Here is a 24,405-nt window from a genome sequence, read left to right as displayed (position 1 = left end):
CTCAAGTTCTTAGAATTTCTCTATTATATTAAATTAAATCTGTCAAAATTTTTTTTTTTCATTATCAGTTTGATTACAATTATTACATCTGTCAACGCTGTTTGACGACAGATTGTCAATCATCATCAGACATTTTTCCATTTTCTATGATGATAATTGATTGTTTTATCATCCACACACACACACACACACACACACACACATTGATACCTGACTTTTTTTTGTGATACTGGATTGAGAAATGATAACATAAAAAAACATTTTCATAACACTTTTATTTGAGATTTGATTAGAGTTTTTTTTCAATTAAAAAAGAAAAAAAAGTGCCGTAGCTCATAATGGTAAAGATTTTGTTACCAATATCAATAAGGAGGACATTTTAGTGTTAGTATGGTCTGATTTTGTTTTTGTTGTTGTTGTTCATTCCAATCAAAATTGAATAGAATTTTTTGGACAAATTTTTTTTTCCATTCTCAAAATGAATGAAAATACAATCAACGATGAGAATGGTGTCCCATCATCACCATCATCATCATCATCATCATCATTACCACCATGGTTTCATGAATTACAACAAGACAAAGACAAAAACAATCATCATCAACAACAACAACAACAACAACGACGACGACAACAATCTTTGACAAAATTATTGTCAATTATTCGTAACAATTCAAATAATGATAGTGATGATAACAATATAAAGGTCCATCATCATCATCATCCACTTGGTTATTCACCAACATTAAACGGTCAGTAATGGAGAAAAACAATTGAAGAAAAAAAAATTGATGCAAATTGGAACAAAAAATTTTTTTTACCGCTTTTTTTTTGTTCCATTCATTCTATTTTAATGTTGACACTAACCATTTTGTTCTAGTTTATTTAGTTCTTTTTTCTTTTCGCTGTTTTTTTTTGTTGTTTGTTTGTTCATTTTTCAGCATTTTTTTTCTCTACTTATTACCAAATGATCTTTTTTTCGCCTCTTTTCAAATTAATTGATAATATATTGATTGTTATTGATTTTATCGATCTCAATACATGTATTGATTGATTATTTGGTCACCACACAGTGATTATATTCATCATTCGTGTTGGTGGTGGTGAATACCATAAATCAATTCCAATTTTATCACAATAAAATAAAATCATATTGTATAGATGATTGGACGGGCTAAATGCAGGAATCATGAATAGAAATAAAATAAAAAAAAAAATTCAGAATTGGTCGATTGGCAACCACCAATCATCGACATATGTTCAATTGAGCGTAAAAAGGTCATCGATTCATCGTTTGGTTGAAAAAAAACATCATCATCATCATTTTCAGGACATTAAAAATCTTATGATTCATTCATATTGATTGTAAAGATTTGAACAATTGATTTTTTGGAATAAAACAATAGAATAAATGTGTTTATTTGGCCTAAAGCCTGTAGCCTTTTATTCTTTTTCTCTCTCCCTCCCTTTCTCTCTCTCGTTGAAACAAAACAAAATTATGTTGCTGCCAATATTTTAGATATGGATCGATTATCGATCAATCAAAATGATAAACAATGAATAAATGATTTAGAATTTCTCAAATTTTTTGTCTTTCTAACCACCACCACCACCCCCCACACCTATCAATATAGAACCTGATATAAAACCTGTTTATCATTCTGGCCATCATGAACATCGACAATCAAAATCAATGATGATGATCAATGCCAATATTGATCAAGATCAAGATCAAACAACAACAACAACATCAACGATTATTTCAACGGATCACAATGTAACAAATAAAAAGTCATCGATCCATGTTGATGTTGATGATGATGATGATAATCCTGATAATGGTGAAAAAAAGAAAATTTCATCAATGACAACAACATTTCAACAACATTCAAATTTATGGTAATCAAAATGAAAAAACAACAACAACAACAACAACAATGTTTCCATTTATATTTCTTACATATATACACATTTTACACACACACACACACATCAATTACTCACCTGTCACCGACAATATTTTTTTTTCTCTTTTTTTTTTTGTTGTTGTTGTTGTTGTTGTTGTAAATAGATATTTTCCGGCCTTTTTTTCATACTACTTTACATATCACATTCCTATTAGTGCATGCATTATTATTATACCCTATATTTGATAAATTGACAAGTCGGACATTCATTCTCATTTATTCTCTAATGTAAAATGGTTTGTCCTTGTCTTTATATATATGTCATGTCTTTGGCCTCTATCACTTGATTTATGAACGGATCCCAACCGTGGAACCGTCAATTTTCTTTAAGCAACAGATGGATCGTAAACAATGGAATGGTTGGCTATCATTCGGACGGAGCAGTTTAATCTGTTCATTGTTCACGAGTCGATACGTACCAACCGACCAACACCTGGCTATAACGATAATCAATCAAAACGCATGGAAATGCCATGAAGTCTATTGTTAATGAGACCGTGAGATATTTCCATCCAACATATCTGCCAGGATTATCGACATCTGTTGATACCGGGACCTAGAGTCCTAGCCATAAATCAGTGAGAACAAAAGAGAGTCATCCTTAAACAACAAATGGTCATCCGCTTGACCAACGACATTTGGCATCGAGAACAAAGGACTGACGGGCAATGAATCAAACTGTTGCCCGAACAACAATGGAATTGGACACACCTGGACAACATGGAACAAAAGCCCATTATGATTTCTTGGTTACAATGGAACAATGGGTTTCCTGTCAAAACTGACAGCGTCCGCACCTGGTCTGCCAACCATCTGTCCCGAAATGTCATTTGAAACGACCGAAAGTATAAAAACGATTGGCAAATCGCCAATCGAGGCCTTCGAATCTCATTTGGAATTTAGTGCTTGTTGCATCAAGATCACTATTAAAATCCAACTCGAGTGCCCGTCTAGCTGAAGTCGAGCGACTAAATACCAAGATCGCCATCGGCTAGATCGTCTCATCATTTCATCTTCAATTTTCGACTAATTATTCTTCGACCTCCATGGTTGACGCATTTCGATGAATTCTATCTCTATAGAATTTATTGACCATCTCACTTCATCTTCAATTTTCGACTAATTATTCTTCGACCTCCATGGTTGACGCATTTCGATGAATTCTATCTCTATAGAATTTATTGACCATCTCACTTCATCTTCAATTTTCGACTAATTATTCTTCGACCTCCATGGTTGACGCATTTCGATGAATTCTATCTCTATAGAATTTATTGACCATCTCACTTCATCTTCAATTTTCGACTAATTATTCTTCGACCTCCATGGTTGACGCATTTCGATGAATTCTATCTCTATAGAATTTATTGACCATCTCACTTCATCTTCAATATTCGACTAATCACTTTCTTCGACCTCCATGGTTGACGCATTTCGATAAATTCTATCTCTATAGAATTTATTGACCATCTCATTTCATCTTCAACATTCGACTCAACAATCCCTTTTCTTTTCACAAAACTAATCGACACTTTCATCATATAAATTCTATTTAATCTATTGTATTTTCAATCGAATGATTTATATCCACAAATAAATAAAATAATTTATCGAACATTCATCCTTAATCGTTAAATAAATTTCCTTGTTATTAGTGAGGTTGGCGACTTAATATTCATTTCCAGTGTCATGAAAATCCCCATCAGCTGCACCCTAGAATCCTGTATTGAGTGACATTCACAAATACAGTGAAATCTAGAAAGGATCTAGTACATGACATATATATATATATCATGTTGAATGGACAGATTTTTTTTTGTTTTTGATCTCCATAAATGTGCAAAATAAAAAACAATCCATGGATCAATGAATAGACAAAAAGTTATTATAATCTCAATGAGAATAATAGAAAAAAAAATGAATCAAAAATATGAAATGATAAAGAATCATTGATGCAGTAAAAGGTTAATTAGAATTTTCATAGACATTGGTTTCTATTTTACAGGATATTATGCCATTTCAATGTGAATTTGACCATTTTGCAGAATAATGTGAATGTGAATGTGAATAAATTCTAAACTATAGCCATTTGATGATTAACGGATGGATGATTTTCAATTTTGTTGTTGTTGTTGTTGTTGTTGTTGCTATTAAAATTATGAACCAGATTCTGTTTGAATATGTGGATGAATGAACTTGGTTGACACTTATGATAGATGAGAGAAAGAATCTAATCTCAATTCTTCTTTTTTTTTTCTTTTGGCTATTTATAGTAATCAAACAGAAAAAATGCCAGAAGAATCTGAATATTCAAATGAATGTAATGAAATGGAAATTAAAACACCACCAGAAACAATGATCAAAATTTCAACAAAACATGATTGTCCACTACCATGGTCAGTTGAAATTAAGAATAAACAATATCAACCTGTGAAGCCACTACCACTATCATCATCATCATCATTGTTGAATGAAAATCGACGGACATTTATTCAGGATCTATTATATGAACAACAAAAGAAGCCACAAAATGGTAGTAGTGGCCATCATCAAAATTTTTTTGTTCAAAATAATAATTCAAAGTTATCAAATGCATTGGACCATTACAATAAAGACAACGATAACAACATTGATCAACAACACAATGAATCTGGCCATCCCAAAGAAAATGGCAATAATAATGATAACAAAAGCAAAAATTTCCAAGTCGTCTTCGTCAACGACGACAACGACGACGACGACGACGAAACACCATTATTATTACGGAAATATAACCAACAGAAACAAAATGAAAATGTAGAGAACATTGAGGTGGAGTTATGGCCCGAAGTAGAGGCAATAACCAAAGCAAAACAACAATGGCGACAACCTGTTGTTGTTGATTTCATACGGAAAAATAAGACAGACATTGATGACATAGAAAAATTCATTGAAACGGTGGATGTTTCATCATCATCATCATCATCATCACCACTACTACGACAACAACAATCACAACGATGGTTACCATCGACATCAAAATCGTTGCCATTAAAAGTCAACAGCCGCAGCTGCCACCGAGATTGGTACGAACGGCCGAATGAACAACAACAACAGCAACTGCATTCATCGTCATCGTCATCTTTGTCGTTGATTTTACAAAATTTTACCAAAACTGTTCCAGCAACAACAACAACAACAACGACGACACCAACGATAAAACAATTGGCTAATCTAATACGAATAGATCATCGCCATTCATGTTGTCCTTATAATTGTGATGATTATGGTGGTGATAATGTTATGATTGAAAATTCAATCAGTGCCAATAATAATAATGGTGATGATGATATAAATAAATTTGATTATCATAAACAGCCAAACGATAATTATAAACATCACCACAACAACAACAACAACAACAACGATAACGACAATAGTTTATGTGGAAATAAATTTAATTATCATCAACATTATCATCAATCAACGAAATCGAAAAAAATCTCATCAAATTCTGCCATCAATATCGACGATAACCTCGGTCATCATGAAATAGCTGCAACAAATACCAAACATAAACATAATCAATGTCAAAATAATAATGATAATAATCAAATTTCGATAATTGATAATCAAATCGATGATTACATCATTGAATTTGATTCATATGAATGTAATGAATGTTTAGCTGCAAATCATTATTATCAAATAGAACCGGAAAACAAATCCAAAGAAATGTAAGTTTCAATATAATGGTAATGAGAAAAATAATTTTCTGAAACATTCTGATACATGGTGCTATCATCACCATTTGTACGATTGTTTGTATGATTTTGAATTAAACACCGGGATTATTATTCTGTATTCATTTTTTTTTAAATTGTGAAATGATTGAAAAAGGAAATTAACGAATCACTAACCACCATGAAAATGGCACCAATTTTATTTGGTGTTTTTTTTTGTTTTGTTTCGTTTTATCATTGTACAATGTACATGTGCATGTGTGTGTGTGTTTGTTAATTTCATTTTGTTTCATTATTATTATTATCCAGATAACGATCCATCAGCCACCAAATGACTTTAGCTCTTGTTTCTCTTTCTTTTTTTTCTTTTTTTCTCTTAATCCACTCAGACACAGAGTGACAAAGTTTTTTTTTTTGGTTGGTTGTTGTTTCTAAAACAACCACCATTGAAAATGTCCTCATTTCTTTTTCATCATCATGATAATAATAATAATATCATTATTATAACGTAAAGTCAAGTTTGGGTTAAAAGAAATATATTTGCTATAATTTACAAATGAACACATACCATACTTGTATGCTTAGGTACACAATTTTATTAGTTTAACCAAAAAAAAAAAAAAAAGTTCTCACAAATCAAACCAGTAAGAAAAAAAACAAACAAACATTGATACACGTTGTTGTTGTTTGTTTTCGCTGGTTGCAAAACCTAAATCCAATTATTACCATGAAATAAATGAATGAACTTTTGAAGAAAAAAAAAATTTTTCAGTTTTCATTTGTCCAGATATTTAACAAACAATGTGTACCATAAAATGATTGATTGAATCAATCCGTTTTATGTGATGATGGTATTAAACGAAAAAAAAAACTGGTAGCAGACTGGTACCAGATTATATTTTATTTTACTTTTGATCAAATACATAGGTGTATAAAAAAAATTCTTTCTTAAACAAATTAGCCAAAATAAAAGGTAAAACATAGCATTCAAGAATTGTGTATGATGATCTTAACAATTTATGATCTTGATTTTGAATTTTCATACATCTGATGATGATGATGATGTATTGGGCTTGTTTGTTTGTTTGTTATTTTATTTTATTTTTTTTTGTCTTCAACCTATCACGACAATGGTCACGTCACGAACGGTTGGTTTTCTGTTTTGGTTTTTGTTTCATCCTTGACCGCATCCATCATCGAAATTTAAAAAAAAAACCATCAAAATCTACTGCTGATGTGGTTCTTGTTGCAGTTGTTGTTGTTGTTTGGTCATTTGGCGACCCAATTTTTTGTTTTACTATTATTTCAAACAAATGAAATAAACAAACCATGATGATGATGATGATGATACATGATTCGAATGATTTATTATTTGTTAAACCCCATAAACTATAAGTTATTTTGATCGTATATCGATTTTTGATCTGCAAAAAATCAATTGATCACCAGAATGATGGTTGGATGTCATTTTTTTTCCTCTGATTAATTTATTTTTTATTTTAATACAATTTCCATAGTCTATTGTAATTGTTGTTGTTGTTGTTGTTGTTCATCTGAATATAGCCAATATTCATCGATTTAGGCAATGGATTTAGGAGAAAAACCAGACCAACAACCTGTTGCATTAGCCATATTGATATTTGAATGTGGGGATAATCTATCATTGTATATTTTTAGATTTACAATCAAATTAGAATGATGAATGAATGAGCCGAAGAAAAAAAAAGGATCAATATAGATAAATCAATAATGATCGATCAGATTATATATTGGATAGGAGACTGAAATAAATGAAAATGAGAAGAAAAAAAAATTGAACATGATGATAACCATTTCACGCATATTCAATTATCATAATATCGTTATTTTAATATTGATAAATCAATCTTTGAATCACTTGTTTGAATAATAATCATTCAATAAATGATGGTCATGAATATTTTTCCTATGAAATTAACCGTTTTGAAAATAGGCACAAACATGACTATTTTGGTTGATCGATCAAAAAAAAAAATCATGATTATGCGGGAAAAATATCAAAAAAAAAAAATTTCGACATTTCAACCAGTTTGTGATCATTATCATTGATAAAAAAACGACAACGACAACAATTTATTATTTTGAATCCTGTTGTTGTTGTTGTTGTTGTTGTTGTTACAATTTCAGATTGCACACACACAAACAATTGTTAAATGTTTGGATCATTTGTTCATTTCAAATGGATTATCCGGTTTAAACGTTCTGTTTTTTTTTTTTTTTTGTTCATCTTCTGTATTATTATTGTCATGGCATGGCATTATATTTTTTGTTTTTTTTTTTTTGTCAATCTACAACAGAACAAAAACAAACGAAGCTCATAACCATCATCATCATCATCGTAATATATACAATGATAGAAAGAAAGGTGGATGAAATGAATGAATGATGCATTCGATTCCTTCTCATATCTTTGTATTCGTGTTTATGTGTGTGTGTGTGTCTGTTTTAGACTTTTACTGTTGGAACATATACACACACACACACAAAAATATGAATCATCATCATAATAATAATGGAAAGGTAACCATCGTGATGATAGTTGATGATGTGATGTGTGTTTGTATGTTCATTTTTTTGTATATGATAAAAAAAAACCAAATGACTATCATCACCATTCTCATCTTCATGACGATGATGATGATGATGATAATGATGATCTATTCGACAATTTTTTTTTCCTTTTTCATGATAATAATAATTCAAATGTTTTCAATGTGTGCAATCCAGGTGAGATCCTCCCTCCATTTTGATGATGATGATGATGATGATTTGTCATAGAGAACTATACTGTAAAAAATTCCACTATTCAATTCAATTGTTGTATTATACATGCATACAATATTTATATCGAAAGATAATTTGTTTGCAGATATATCGAGTTCGTCGGTCGATGTTGTTGTTGTTGATGATGATGATGATGATAATAATAACATGTCCAGTCACATCAGTGATTTTACCAAATATTGGTTTTTTCATCATCCAGAATCATTGGTCTCTATGTGTGTGTGTGTGTTGTGTTGTGTGTGTGCTGTATTTATTTTTGTGTATATTTGGTGCTCCATGGTTAAATTGTCAAATCATTCTTTATGCAAAAAAAAAAACATTGAATATGACAACGGTATAATAATAAAAATCAGATTTGACAATCTGAATCCATTTTAAAAAAAACAACGAGATAAATGATTGTTACATTTGTATCGGCAATCCTTCATTCAATCAGATTCAAGGATCAATATATATAAATAAAAAAATATTCATCATTTGAATTAAAGAAAAAAATCAAACAATGTGTTTTTGGCTGGCCCAAAATGAATTGTTTCAATGAATAATCATTTATTTTCAGTGTTTTTGTTTTTCCCGTTTTGTTTTATATTGTATTTAACTCATGAATCCAAATTAATGTGATTAAAAAAAAAATGATGATTATTGTCTCTACTGATCATGATTAGGATGATGATGATGATGAATTGTATTGATCATTTTACAATCATTAAGGATAGTCAATCATTTATTGATTTCAGTTTCCTCAATTGATTAGGACAAAAAAAAAATAATCGTTTTAACTAGCAACAAACACTAATGGACGACAATCTTTATATTCGACAATCATCCGATAATAATGAATGTTAAGACGATTTTCATTCATTCATTCATTTCATCCATTGTTATCATTACTACTATATATTCGGTTGATTGGCCGATCAAAGATCAATTGTTGATGCTATTTTCAGTTTTAATTTTATTTTATATATAGGAATGTTTTTTGGTTACAGGAAAACAAAAACATTCAATTTTCATTAAAATCTTTTTTTTTTTTTTGTTTTGTTTTTTGTTTTGTTTGTTCATCATCGAAATGATTATCGACCATTTGAAAATATGGACAAATTTTTTTTTATAAAGTAAAAAATTGTAGTGAAAGCAACAGCAAAAAAAAAAAATTTTCTTCACTAGCAGCAATTTATCTTCTTATATCATTTATACCACATTTGATCCAGATTATCCGGCCTTTTCTACACGACATACGTTGATATCAACAGGTTGACCATTTATATATATATATTGTTTTCCATTGTTTTGCATTCAACAAGTATGTGTGGTTGTCATTTTGGCCGTTTTTTGTTTGTTTAGGTTGCTGTTTGGGTTATTACTTTTATAAATATCAAATTTTTATCATTTAAAACCCATTAATCCATTAAGACTAAATAGATAGAGATAAAAAGAAAAAAAAATATTACCACTTTTCTTAATCAACCAAGCGAATCCATTCAACAACAAAGAATGATAATAATCAAACAAACATCCACGCACATGCGTATTTTAATTTTTAAATGTCTCACATGTTGAATTTGTTTTTTTTTCTTTCAATTTGAACCAGATTCCTCGACGACAAAGAGGACAACAGTAACGGAATCGTTCTGGTAATACGGTTACGTTTATCATATTTAAAATCTACTACTACTACTATTGATACAAATCAAAAAATTCATTTGCCATCATCATCATCATCATCGGCTATTCATCAAACAAATAATGAACAAACATATGGTCATGATGGTGATGATGTGTTTGTCGAAATAGCAACACATCAGAAACGACAACAACAACAACAACAACAGCAACATCGGTTGCAGTTGGATGAACTTTTTCAAACATTCTTGTCGTATAATAATGATGCTGATGATGATGATGATAAGAAATATTCAATTTTAAAAATCATAAACGATAAAGGTTGTAATAGTTGTCAACAAACATTTGATTCGCTATCAATCAATACGATTGCCCACCGTTTTACATTCAACAAAGATTATTTTGTGTGATAAATATAGTAAACATTTTATAACCATTCCTTGTATATTAACGACAACTATTGAAAACGATAACTATCTGGAAAAAATGGTAGATGAAAAATCCGTTACACGTGTATTGAATGGTAATAATATTACCAATGGTGGTGGTGGTGGACATTATCATCGTAATGGAACCAATATAAATAGTAATGGTAAAATTACCTTTCAACGATCACATTATACAAATGGTGGTATGGCCATAAATAGTAAAACATCAACAACAAATGGATTCCATAATAATTCATCAGCTACGACGACAACAACAAAATTGTCAACAAATAAACAACGTCCATCTTCAGTATCATCATTATTATCAAATTCTGATTCATTATCATCATCATCATATTATTATTCTTCAAATGATTCGAATACAAATAGCAGTAGTAGTAGTAGTGGACAAAGTATCGATTGGTCATTAGATACAGATGGTGATAGTAGTAATAGTAGTAGTGGTGATTATGAATATGGACCAGGAATTGTACATCGTTTACGTCATAAATTTATGACATTATCAAATCAAAAACAACAGCAACAAAAACCGAATCGATTGCAGAAAAAATGTCTTTCAAGTATTAATGTATCGACATTAATAAAACGTTGTTCAAGTTTAGAAGAGTTAACATTTGAACAATTTAAACAACAAATACAAATACAACAACAACAACAATCAATGATTAAAACAACGGACAATAAACAACAACCACAAAAACAACTAGAGTCAATAACCGCCGTGAATAAACGTTTAATTAATAATAATAATAATAATCATCATCAAATGGTGAATGGTACGAAGAAAAAGCTATTATTTATTCAACAACAACAGCAGCAGCAACAACAACAACAGGTGTCGACGACCAATGGACATTATCATCAGAAACCACAACAATCAAATAATTATAAAAAGAATGATACACAACCTCCACTACTGCCAGCACCGATAGTGAATAAATCGTATTCAACAACAAATTTAAATCATCGAACAACAACAACAACAACAAAATCATTATATCCGAAAAATATTGTACAGAAATTTGTTGAAAATGTTCAACAAAAACAGTTGAAAAAACCACCACCACCGCCACCACCACAACGAATCAATTCATCATTATCAACGGTAACGACGACAAAAACAATGATGAATAGTGGACGATTGTGCAATAATAATAATAATAGCAATTCTAGCAATACGAATCATTGTCAATCATCATCATCGTCATTAATGTCCAATAATGCAACTACTTTATCATCAAATATTGCAACAACGACAACAATAATATCACCTGCGGCCATTTCATCATCAATGAATTGTCAGCAACAGCAACAACAACAGCAGAATGAAACAGGTAGCCGACAACACCCTCAACATTACCTTCATACAACAACAATGAAACAGCATCATTTTATAGGAAAAAATGAAATTCCAAATGGTGTTAGTGTGAATAATGATAATAATAGTGCTACTTCTGTTACTACAATATCATCATCATATTCAGGCAATGGATACATGAATGGAACAACACCAACACCAACACCAACAACAACGACGACGACGACCACTTCATTGGCGAGCAATAATATTAAATCATTACAAACATCGACAAATAGCACCACATTATCATCGTCAACATCATCAACAACGACAGCGACTTCAAATATTTTATTATTAAGTACACCACAGCCATATATTAAACGAGCAAAAAGTGCTGAAACATTATCATCAACAACATTGAATAAATCAACCAAAAATGATGATGACGATGATGTTGATGATGATGATCAAGAATTATTGAATGAAAGTGATTATTCTAAATCTTCAACATTGCCATCATTAACATTGAAAGAGGATACGTCGATATCATCATCATCATCATCACTGACAATCATTGATCATCCACAACATCATGAACAACAAGGTTGGTTTAATAAATTGATTTGATCGATTGATGGGCATTGATTATTCTTCCATTCAAATCAAATCGATGATTAAAATTATCAATTTATATTTCATATATATACAAATCTAAATTCCCGAATCTTTGTAAATTTTTTTTTATCTTTTCACTGAAATCACAACACATAGATAATTTTAATCTGAATCGGGCAAAAAGCGACAATGATGATAATGATAATCAACTAGTAAAACAACAAAATAAAAAAGCTGATGTCGATGACGATGACGATGATGACGACGACGACTTCGACAACGATAATATTCAGCAACGGCAAATATTCATTGATGATCATGATGAAAAACAAATTACAACGAATGTAGTAAAAGATTTGGCAATGATTTCATCGACATCATTAACAGCAGCCATATACAATAATAATACTTGTTCTGTTTTAGCGTCAACAACTAGTTCGACTTTAAATTTGAATCCAGTTGTTGATCATAATACTACTGCTTTACAAACAACAACAAATTGTAGCGCTGATCATGATGATGATGATGATGATGATGATGATGATGTTAACAAACTAGTTCTTGAAGAAACTCAAACTCGACAACTTGAACAGCGACAACAACAACAACAACAAAAACAATCAAATATATCAAATATTGTCGATAATAACAATGATGATGATTGTTTACACAACATTCAACAAAAACAACATGTTACAAATCCAATTGTTGAAAATCATTCTGATTTATTGGATAAATGTCTGATAACATCAACGATAATCAACAATAGTGAACAAGAAAATAGTGATATTCTTGAAAAACAAAACATACGTATCAGATCACCAGAACAATCGAAAATGGCAACAATGATTTCAGCAAAAACAAAGACAATGACAACACGATCATCATCATCATCATCATCAAATGAATTACCGAAACCGGATACAGTAAAAACAGTTAAACGTATATTTGAACATCATAATAATAATAATAATAATGCTAATCATCATCATAAGTCAACATCTAGTCTTTCAACAACATCCGAAACAATTAGTGATTCTAATCAACGAATTATAAATCCATCAAAATCATTATCATCATCATCATCATCGTCATCATTGATGAATGTACGAAAGCCAATTATTTTGAATAAATCATCATCTAATAGTGTAGCCACAACAACAACAACATCATCACGATCAATTGCAAAAACAGTGACCAAAACGAATGCCGTGACCAAACCAGCAATAGCAACTAGACAAAATCTTTCACAAACATCGAATATTATTGCTAAACAACGTTTACAGCAGCAACAACAACAACAACAACAACAACGTGAATCAACAGGTAATTTATTCAAATTCATGAAATTTACATATAATACATTTATATTACAGTTAGAATCGTTCGAATTATCATCAAAAGTTTGATAAAATGAAATAGAAAAAGAAAAATTCGGCCACCTTTTTGTTACATTATATCTAATTTGACTTGTTTTGTTTTCCGTTCTGTTCGATTATAATCGATTTTTTTTTATTTATTGGTAGTTTGCAATATGTGTGTGTGTGTGTTTTAATTAGTTTGTTTGTTCGTTGAAAATAGTTGTCATATGAATAGGATTCCATTTTGGCCTGAACTCATTCTGTTACTGTTACATCTAGACAGATGATTATTATTTTGATGATGATGATGATGATGATGTGAAAAAATCCATCCGGTTAATTGATGAGATTTTTTTTTGAGTTGCAATTGTTGTTTTCATTGCAAAACGATCAATTTTTTTTCTCTCTCTCTCTCTCACTCATTTTATCCATTGATTTGATTGATTGATCTTTCGATCAATGATAATAATAAGCAGGTAATAAGAAGATTTCAATTATACGAATTTTATTCACGATCTATTTTGTTCATTTTGTTTAGTGTGTGTGTGTGTGTGTGTGTTTTGTTTCGGTTTATCGGTCGATTATTATCGTCATCATCATCATCACCATCGTCGTTTTCTCCTTATTCATTATTTAGATGATTAAAAATGATGAAAAGAGAAAAAAAGGATTTTTTTTTGTTTTTTTTTTGTTTCTGGCTATTATTGGATCATCATTGATCATTTTTTTCCCGTTAGATTTTTCTTACCGATGACATTGATGTCAATGATGGCAGGCAAAATAATTGAATGATGATGATGATGATGATGATGATGATGATTGGTATATTCATTCGAATCGATGTAAAAGATAGATTGGGGTGCCATCATCGTATTTGAAATAACAAAATTTTACATAATAGCTTGTTGGCTGCGTGTGTGTGTGTGTGTGTGTGTGTGGGCGATTCATAATACATGTGTTGATGAAACAAATGAAACAGAGATTGTTGTTGTTGTTTCCAGGTAGTAGTCTAATGAAAATTTTTCCAATGTTTTCTCTTATTTCATTTCTTCAGAAATGAATTGAATTATTCAAGGATATTTTGTCATCATCATCATCTTCATAATAATCAATTGTTGAAATGACAAACAGAAGCATTCATCATTCATTCATTCACTTTTAATGATTTTACTGAATGTTTTGAAATTATGAACAAAATAAAAAAAAACAACATACGAAAATACCAATTCAAAGTCAAAATCCGATTCGAAACAACAACATAAAAATCCAAAATTGAATTAATGAACACAATGAAACGGAATTGTAATGGATATTCGTTTACAAGGCCAAACAAGTAATAATAATGAACATTTTCCATGTGCATTAAAAACATTAAAATTCGTTAATTCCAATTTTCATTCTGGCCAAGACTCATCCATGGCCAAGAAAAAACAAGCAGAAGAAGAAAAAATATGTACTGATTTCTAATCGTTTGTTTGTTTGTTTTCATCAAATTATTTTTTTTTAATTGAAAAAAAAAGTTTTAAAATTTAAAATTTCAAACAAAAAAAAAACATGATTTTGTTTACAATTTTGACAATGATGGAAAGATAATAATTATATCGATCAGAGACGATAACGTCCTTGTGGATTATTTTTTTTTTTTTTTTTTTTGAATGAAATCTTTTTTTTTCCCCAGGATTTCACAAAATTTTATGGGTTTTTCATCTTTTTTTTTTTGATTTCAAAAAAAATTTTTCATTCAGGAAGTCTTTGTGTGTGTTGTTTTCAACTCTGCTTTCTTACCATCTTTCTCTCCTGTTCACTAGTTTCGATCAATAGTGATGATCGATCTGTCTGTGATAAAGATGCGTATCGGAAGCAAACAAACAAAATCATAAAATAAAATGTAATAATTGCAACGTTAAGTTTTATTTTTTTTTCTTGTTGATGATAATCTTAAGAAAATGACCAGTTTGAAAATAATGTATGGTAGCAATCATTTTTTTTGGGGGTTGGGGTAAGGGGGAGACAGAGGTGAGAAAATGAATGAAATTAATTTTAAATTTATTTCCAAGAGAGAGAGATCAATCGATGATATCATCATCATCATCATTTGGTCATGATGGTATTTTTTTTTGTTTGTAATAACTAATAATCACACACACACACATACACAAACAACTAATTAAAGAATGAAGAAAAAAGAGCCAGTAAAAAAAAAATTTGAAACAATTTTCTCCACCGTGGATCACGATCTGAAAATGTTTTTTGAATTAGAAAAAAAATTGATGAAATGAAATTGAAGAAAGGAAAATTACTGATTTAGAATCACACACACACATATACATGCATGGCTGGATAAGTAGCCCAATTTCTTATTTGGTCATTCAATAAGACCGATGGACAATGATGATGATGATGATGATGAGATGGAAGTTTTTTCTTATGATGGGAGTTTTTGGTGATGGTTTTTTCCACTTTTTTCAACTCACAAATATATATACACACACTATGTGTTTGCATCCATTTCATTCGATTCTTTTGTTTATTTTTCATGATTTATTTTTTTTTCTATATTGAAAATTGAATTTCCTCACGCAACCTGTCATTTAGTGTGTGTGTGTATAGTCCATCGTATCTGTGTGTATGTGTGACCAAATGTGATGGCATCGTGGTAACGATGAATTTTTTTTTTTTTATATATAAATTCCAAAAAAAAGTAGGCGAAAAATAAATTGCTCAGACAACAATTCGATTCAACGAACGAACAAACAAACAAACAAACGAAAAAAAAATTCAAATAAAAACCAAAAATTAATCACATACACATAATTCGTGAGATATTTTTCTTTTTCGGACATTTCATTTCACAAAGCCATTTTCAAAAGTTAAAAGAAAATTCTGCAACAGTTGTATGTTGAAAAGGAAATTGTTTTAAGTAATGTTTGTGTATGGTGGGCACACAGGTGGGTTATTCTATTTTTTTTTTTTTTTTGCTTGATAAATGACAATGGAGCAAAAAAGAGTAACGAATAGGAAATGAATTAGCATATGGCATATAAAAATAGACATGATGTTTGTTAATTTTCTCATCGAGTGATGAAAAAAAAAAAAAATTGTCCCATTTTTTTCTGTTGACCCGGTATTTTGATCTGGTTTTTGTTCTCTTTTGTTGCTGCTGTTGTTGTTAACATTGAAAATCGAATCTATTTTAATTTTTTTCCATTTTTTTTTCTCATCCATAATCATAGAATTAACATTGAATCGAAATGTAAATGGAACGATAATCAATCGATCGAATGGTGGTGGTGGTGGTGGTTGTTGGTACCAACAACAATGTTGTTGGATCGAATCGTGTATCGACAAATAAAAGTTTGACTACTACTACTAGTAGTACTAGTAGTAGTAAAAATTATCAAGCACCTAGACCACCATCATCAGTAACAAATGATCTACAAAAATCAAATGGAAAAAAATCCAATACACCGAAACTTGTATCTACAACTCCAACAACAGAGACAAAAACGTTATTATGTGATTTAAACAATTCAACAGCAACAAGTGATTTATTGTATAATAATGATAGCCAAACGAAAAAAGACAACAACAATAGTGTGGTCATTGATATATCCGGTCTTGAAGACAATGACGACAATAACAACAATAATAATAATAATGATGATGATGATGAAAACAAAAAGATTGACAACATTAATGATAATGTCGTCATGGCCATTCAAAATGATTATAATCAAAAATATGACGAACAACAACAACAACAAGAAAATAACGACAAATCATTTCCTGTAAATGGTCAACATTATGATGAAAATGATTCAGTTGAAAATAATAATGAAAAAATTGACAATAATAATGTTGTTGATTCATTGGTTACAAAAAACGATTCCTCAATGAATCCAAAAATACAGACAAATTCAAAAAAACCTGTGGCCAATATTCGCCCGTTTAATTCTACAACAATTGTGAAAAATGTACAATCAAAAGAATCGGAAGCTAGTAATAGTGATGATGACCGAAAAGAATTATCATCGATCTCATCAAATAATAAAATCAATAGTCATGAACCACCATCATTGGTTGATGAACCGATAAAAACATTGAAACCGAGCTTGTTACAACAACATAGAAATTCATTGACAAATGGCCATAATGATATTGTAAGTTTATCATCATCATCACCATTAACAACAAAAAGTACACTGTGGTCAACAACAAATCTAAAATCCTCATCATCAACGATTGCTACAAATTCTACAATTAAATCATCAACCATACAGAATGGTTGTTCATCGATGGTATTTGATTTTCGTACAACAAAAAATGTAAAGCCAAATATTGCCATACAGCCAACACCATTCGGTGCTAAACCGATACCGAAACGTATTATAAAAGAATTGGTAAATGGTAATGGTAATCGAAATCATAATCATTTGTCCACTTCAATCAACAATGATGATGATGATGATACGGATGATGAAGATGATAGTAATTATTCAGGAATGACTGAAATTCCACCACCATGTGGTATTAATTTTATTGGTGAAAATATAATCATCAGTAATGGATCATTGATGATGAAACGTAATAAAAATGTAAGTGATTCAAATGTTTTCAAATGATTTTCAGATTTTTTGTTTTGTTTTGTTTGTAATCACTTCAGCAAAGACATTCAAGATCAAAGAAACTGAATTGAAAATTCAATTTTAACGGTCAACATCCATTTGCATCATGGATCATCAAGAGATGATGATGATGATGATGATGACATTAGTCATGGATCAAAAAGTCGGTGAATCGATTTTTCGATAGATTTGTTGACCTCAAGCACACGCACACAGACACGAGCACCAAATTGATTTTCATGTTGTTGTTGATTGTTGTGTATGAATAATTGAATTTAAATGTGTTCAAAGTTTACAAATTGAAAAAAAAGATATAACAAAAAAAAACATCTCTTTGTGATTGATATAATATATATTGGTTGACCTAAATCCGAAATTTGAAGATGGTAAAGATGAAAAAAAAAATTTGATTTCAATTTTTTTTTCACTCTTCCATCCATCCGACTATTCAAATTTACAAATACAATTCCCAAAATCAATCATTGTCAAATAGGAAAAAGATTTTCTCATGAACAATTTTGTTTTTGTTTTTTTTTAGATTTATATGAGAAAAGATAGTGGAAGAATAGATTCTTCAATCATTCAAATAGCACAATGTGGTTGACAAGCCTAACAACAACAACGACGACGACGACGACGGTAATGACCTAGTTGTATTTCGATTCATCATCAATTATCATCACAACCATATAGGATTGGTAAAATTTTTTTCGTTATCTCATTCTCCATGCCACTTTTTTTGTTTGACCATGATCAAAATGATGATGAAGAAAACAAAATATGAAAATAATCTTCTTATGTTTGTTTTAATAGATATTTTAAAAGGGGCCATTTTGGTATCATCACATTACATTCACGGTAGCCCACGTGTTTTTTTTTTTGTTTTTGTTTTTGTTTGCTTGCTTGGGATCCATATCATAATAATAATTATGATAATCCACACACACACACACACACACACGCGCGAGACTGGATTAAAAATTCGTTGCCATCATTTTTTATTTGACCATGTTCTTGTACGTGTATACTTTTGTGTGTGTGTGTGTTGTGGATAATTTGTTTATTTGTATGTTTGCTTCATTCACATATTTATTTTATGACCAATATTGGTCATTGTTCTTGACAATTTTTTTTTTACATACGTAAAAAAAACATGTTGCTTCACCCATAATATTCTCTCTTCTTACCGAGAATAAATTCAAAAATTGAAATACAGTGACTATGATTGAATACCAAATATGTTCAAAATATGGAAAATGAAAAAAATTGTTTTTTTTTCTTTATAATTTTCATTTATATAATGGTCAGTTTTACTTTGCAAAATATATGTATAATTCCAATGAAATGATGATGATGATCACCATCATCATCGTCATTATATGACCTCCCATTTCAAAACAAAAAAAAAAACTCTTTGGCCTGATTTAGTTTCATTTCATTTTCTACGTTGAAATACTGATGATGATGATGATGATGATTGTTGTTTAAAAAAGAACAAAATTTGGAACAAACAACGTTGTTTCAACAACAACAACAACAAAAAAAATTGGATTCCTTATTCAGTCATTTTTGGCTTAAATTTCTAGACAAGTCAAATTTTTTTTTTAGCCATCATCATCATCATCATCTTGAAAGTCATTTGAAATTGTTGTCGACAATCATCATCATCATTGTGATGGTGAATACTTTGCTGTTGTAAATTTTTTTTTTATGCTAATGTCCAAGTACTGCTTCTTTGTTGTTTTTTTTTTTGCAACCAATGTTCAATGATGTATTAGGTGTTGATTGTTGTTGTTCATCTCTATCATCACAATCATTGAGAGCAAAAAATTTCAATTCAATTTTTTTTTTCTTCCAAGAAAAAAAAATGAAAAATTTTTTTTTTTCAAAATCCAAAAAAGACATGTGATCAATAAAACGATCAAACAATAGGAGATGATCAAAAAAAAAAAAAAAAGAAATTGAACTGGAACAAATGATTTTCAAATATAGATAGATCGATGTGGTGCATGTAGTCAATGTGAACCGATTTTTGTTTTGTTTTTTTTTCATTGATCGCTAGTATATATTCCATTTTAAGCTTCTGATTGATTTGATGTTTTTTTTTCTCTCTCTCTCATCTTTATATATACTGTTGTTGTTGTTGCTGTGTGTTGATCCATTTTGATTATCATTTTCATAATCAAGCACCAAAAAAACATATTTATTGTTGTTGTTGTTGTTGACGACGCCCGATTGGTTTGTGTGTGTGTGTGTGTGTGTGAGTGTGGTTGATTTGATTCGCGATTGGATTTTTTTTTTTTTGTTTATAATTTTAGATTATCCTCACTCTCATTCATCATCATTGGATTTGATATTTTTTTTTTCTTCTTCTTCTTCTGATCATCTTGCCAAGATTGTTGATGATAATGGCAACCATTTGATTATCCACATTCACACCAATGGTGGATTTTTCAAATGAAATAATAAATAAAAATCACAGAAAAAGGATGGATGAATGAATATGATATTTTGATACGTGGTCATCTTCATCATCAAGATGAAAATACCGGACTAATTAAAATTTTTTTGTTTTGTTTTGTTTGATTTCAACAACACTTTCACTTGTTTGAACATGGAACGATAAATGATAATGATGATATCATCATTTTTCATTGATAATTATCATCAACATTGTTTGGGTCAAGATTTTTTTTTTGTTTTTTTTTGAATCATTACACATGTCATGGTCTAATGGTTCGTTTTGTTTTGATAATTACTATCATTTACAATATGAATGTGATGATGATTATTATTATTATTATTACAATGTCAATTCTCAGGTTAAGATGATAGTGTATTATTATTCTATACATGTTTTTTTCTCTGTAATGCAATAAGTCTTTAATTTTATTCATCATTTTTTTCCCATTTTTTTTTATTCATTTTAGCTTTCTGTACGTTTTGATCATTCACGACCGCCCATATTCGAATATCCAATGGCCGATGATGATGATGATGATGATACAGATGATGATGATGGTGATGAACTGGATAAAACAAATGTTGAACCGATAAAAAAATCAAATTTAGTTTCCAATTTGGTCAATACATTGACTAAATCCGATTCAGTAGCATCACAATCGATCAATGGTGCAAACACTGTTAATGGTGTATTGAAAAAATCATTTCCAACTGGTAATTCTTTTTTTTGTTGTTGTATCGCAGATTTATTGTTAATTTTTTTTTCTCAATTTTTTTTTATAAAATAGGCAACAGTAATCTTGCATCATATAAACCATCAAAAATGTCCGGAGAATCTACATTCGAATTGGGTGTAACGAAAACTGCCCAAAATCATTCCAATCAAAGCCAACAACAACAACAATATATTGATGATAATGATAATGATCACTGTGATAGTATGAGTGATTTTGATAGCTTAAGGCCAATACCAATCAAACCGGCAAGCATTGAAGATACGGTACCATTTTCAAGATCAGCAACCGCTTCTGATTTACTGTTTTAATAGAGCCACACACATCAACAAAACAAAACAATTTCATTGATTTTATTTATTTCGATGTAATTTTTTTTTTAATCTGAAAAAAATAGGCCTTTCCATATAACCATTCCACATTTATTGTTGTTGATCATTGTTTTTTTTCATTTCATTTTTGCTTTTATTGCAATTTTATTTGTCATTTAAAATTCCAATTCTTTATTGATACAATCGTGTATTAATCGATTAAATTTTGTATCATATTGGATCCAATGCAATGCATTTTTTTTGTAATTTTTTTTCAAATTAAAAAACTTTCAAAATATTTGAAATACTTTCAAATGTTTACATTCCATGACAATAGATGGCGTAAGGTAGTTAAATAGCCAAAAATGATTCGAATTTTCAATCCATCTGATGTGTACAATGATAATTGAAATTGAAAATGTTTACAAACAAAATCCGACAAGATTATCATCGAATATTCCATAGACAACTGTATCAACAAGTCAATCCAAATGTATAAATTTCAACATATCGAATATAGCCATTTATATAACTACATCATGAACAACAACAACAACAACAACAACAACGACAACAATATTATCGAAATGTGTCGTCATGTAACAGTAACGAACTTTAATTATCCACATGTCGGTGTGTATATGGATAATAATGGTAATAATATTTTCATTCTTGAAAAGTTGTTGTTCAACCAAACATGAAAACAATTTCTATTCTATAATATATAATGTTTACATTGGAAATTATGTAGAAAAAAAAACCAAATAACAACACAAACAACAAACAAATAACATTGAAAAAGTTGTTTTGTTTTCTGTTTTGTAATTCTATACATACGGTAAATATTTCTTGTTCATAAATGTATCCGGTTGGAAATTATGAAAAGAATTTTTCTCTATTTTTTTCCATTCTCTTTTTGTTTTCGTTGCCTTATGATTAGGAAAAGAAAGAAAAAATTTGTCCGATAAATGTTATTGTTGGAATTTTTTTTTCTTCTCATTTCGTTTTACGCATCATTATTTGGAATTATTATTTTTTTTTTTGGCTGATGTTGCGATATATGTCAACCAACAACAACAACAATTTATTATATGCACTGGGTATACATATGAATAGATGAAAAGAAATTGTTCAGTCATCTAACATCTGACAGGAAAAATCACAAGGTTTTTTTTTCTCTTTGTATTTTCAAATTAAAATATATAATAATACTAAAGTCATCATTTTTTGTTTCTTTGTTACAGTTGACTCTTACCTTTTCAAAGGTTTTGACAACCAAGAAAAAAAGAAAGGGTTATTTGTCTGAATGAATTCATAGATTTTCTGCCCCTTTTTCGCCCAAAAAATTTATTGTACACAGACCGCAGAATTCTGAATTGGAATTGGAAAAGAAAAAAATAAAGAAGAAATCAAATAAAGTTGATGATGAAGAATTTCATTAAAATTCCACAGGAAAAAAAATGAAAATTGAAATTTTAAAAAACAAAATGAAGAAACGAATGAATGAAAAGTCTCTATAGTTGTTGATCATCAGAGATTCGAATTTTTTTTTTAAATTCATTTCGAATAATTTATGGTCATGTTTTTTTTTGTTGTTCTCATTTCTCTCGTGTTTTCAATGTCATACACTGGTGAACAAAAAAAAAAAAAAATACGAGGTCTTTCCGGAAAAAAACCATAAAAAAAAATTTCACCGATACATTAATTCTGGCAACTTCCGTCATTGACATCATTATGATTGTACACTGATTAAATGATGGCATTCTTTTCTTTTGTTGATGTTTATTTTCTATTGTCTTGGTCTAAAAAAAAAATTTTCAAATTTTTCCATCATACACACACACACACACACACACATTATTGTGTGGAAAACTGTCGAAGAATTTCAATTTCAATGTTTTCGTTTCTTTTTCTTGGTAACTGTCACCAGAAGAAGAAAAAAACAAAATCAAAACAACAACAGTCTAAGTAGTTAATGGAATTCAATTTCAAAATTACTATTTTTGGATGAAATTCATATTTCACCCGAATGACATCATCATAATCATTACATTATTCTATATCAGATTCCGTAAAACATCTATGAACAAACACACTGAAAATGATGACGAAATCAACAATTATAACGGGCGAACATATTTAGTAACAAAAAACAACAACAACAACAAAGTTGTTAATGTATGTTTATTTCTGTGCTTGTTCCGAATCATTTTTCATCAATTTTCGGATGTCTGTATTTGAAATCTGTTTGAGTCTTTTTTTTCATAGATTCTTTTTGGGTTTCGTTTGTTTGTTTGTTGTTTTTTTTTCTGGTTTCAATTTGTCATGGCCATAATAAAAAATATTATGTTGTTTGTAATATTAGATTGAAAAATAATGGGCAAATAAAAAATCAATGATAAAATGTCTATG

At 29.7% G+C, this 24,405-nt stretch overlaps 2 protein-coding genes across 4 annotated transcripts; both read left to right on the top strand.

Annotated features, from left to right (window-relative positions):
• Positions 1-375: 375 nt before the first annotated feature.
• Positions 376-10,545, top strand: LOC142597751 (uncharacterized). Its single transcript, XM_075733423.1, has 4 exons — positions 376-752; positions 1,635-1,899; positions 4,241-5,683; positions 10,104-10,545. Exons 1-4 carry the CDS (start codon positions 479-481, stop codon positions 10,543-10,545), a joined length of 2,424 nt encoding a protein of 807 aa, XP_075589538.1. The 5' UTR covers positions 376-478.
• LOC124495692 (uncharacterized) lies at positions 10,212-23,206 on the top strand. Of its 3 annotated transcripts, XR_012832381.1 has the most exons (6): positions 10,212-12,488; positions 12,656-13,825; positions 17,094-18,455; positions 21,416-21,662; positions 21,737-22,831; positions 22,934-23,206. XR_012832381.1 is itself a non-coding variant. In XM_075733422.1 (4 exons), the coding sequence occupies exons 1-4, from the start codon at positions 10,622-10,624 to the stop codon at positions 17,210-17,212; spliced, it is 3,090 nt and encodes a 1,029-aa protein (XP_075589537.1). In that variant the 5' UTR covers positions 10,212-10,621; the 3' UTR covers positions 17,213-17,623. The 3 variants fall into 3 exon arrangements, 1 of the variants encoding a protein (XP_075589537.1); XR_012832380.1 differs by having other exon boundaries at positions 21,737-23,206; XM_075733422.1 differs by lacking the exons at positions 21,416-21,662; positions 21,737-22,831; positions 22,934-23,206 and having other exon boundaries at positions 12,656-13,123; positions 13,190-13,825; positions 17,094-17,623.
• The last annotated feature ends 1,199 nt before the right edge of the window (positions 23,207-24,405 follow it).

This window comes from Dermatophagoides farinae, chromosome 8 (assembly GCF_024713945.1).
Source record: "Dermatophagoides farinae isolate YC_2012a chromosome 8, ASM2471394v1, whole genome shotgun sequence".
In the NCBI taxonomy this organism is placed as follows: Eukaryota; Metazoa; Arthropoda; class Arachnida; order Sarcoptiformes; family Pyroglyphidae; genus Dermatophagoides; species Dermatophagoides farinae.
Note: the sequence above shows the minus strand (reverse complement) of the source record. Positions and strands in the feature narration are given on the sequence as shown.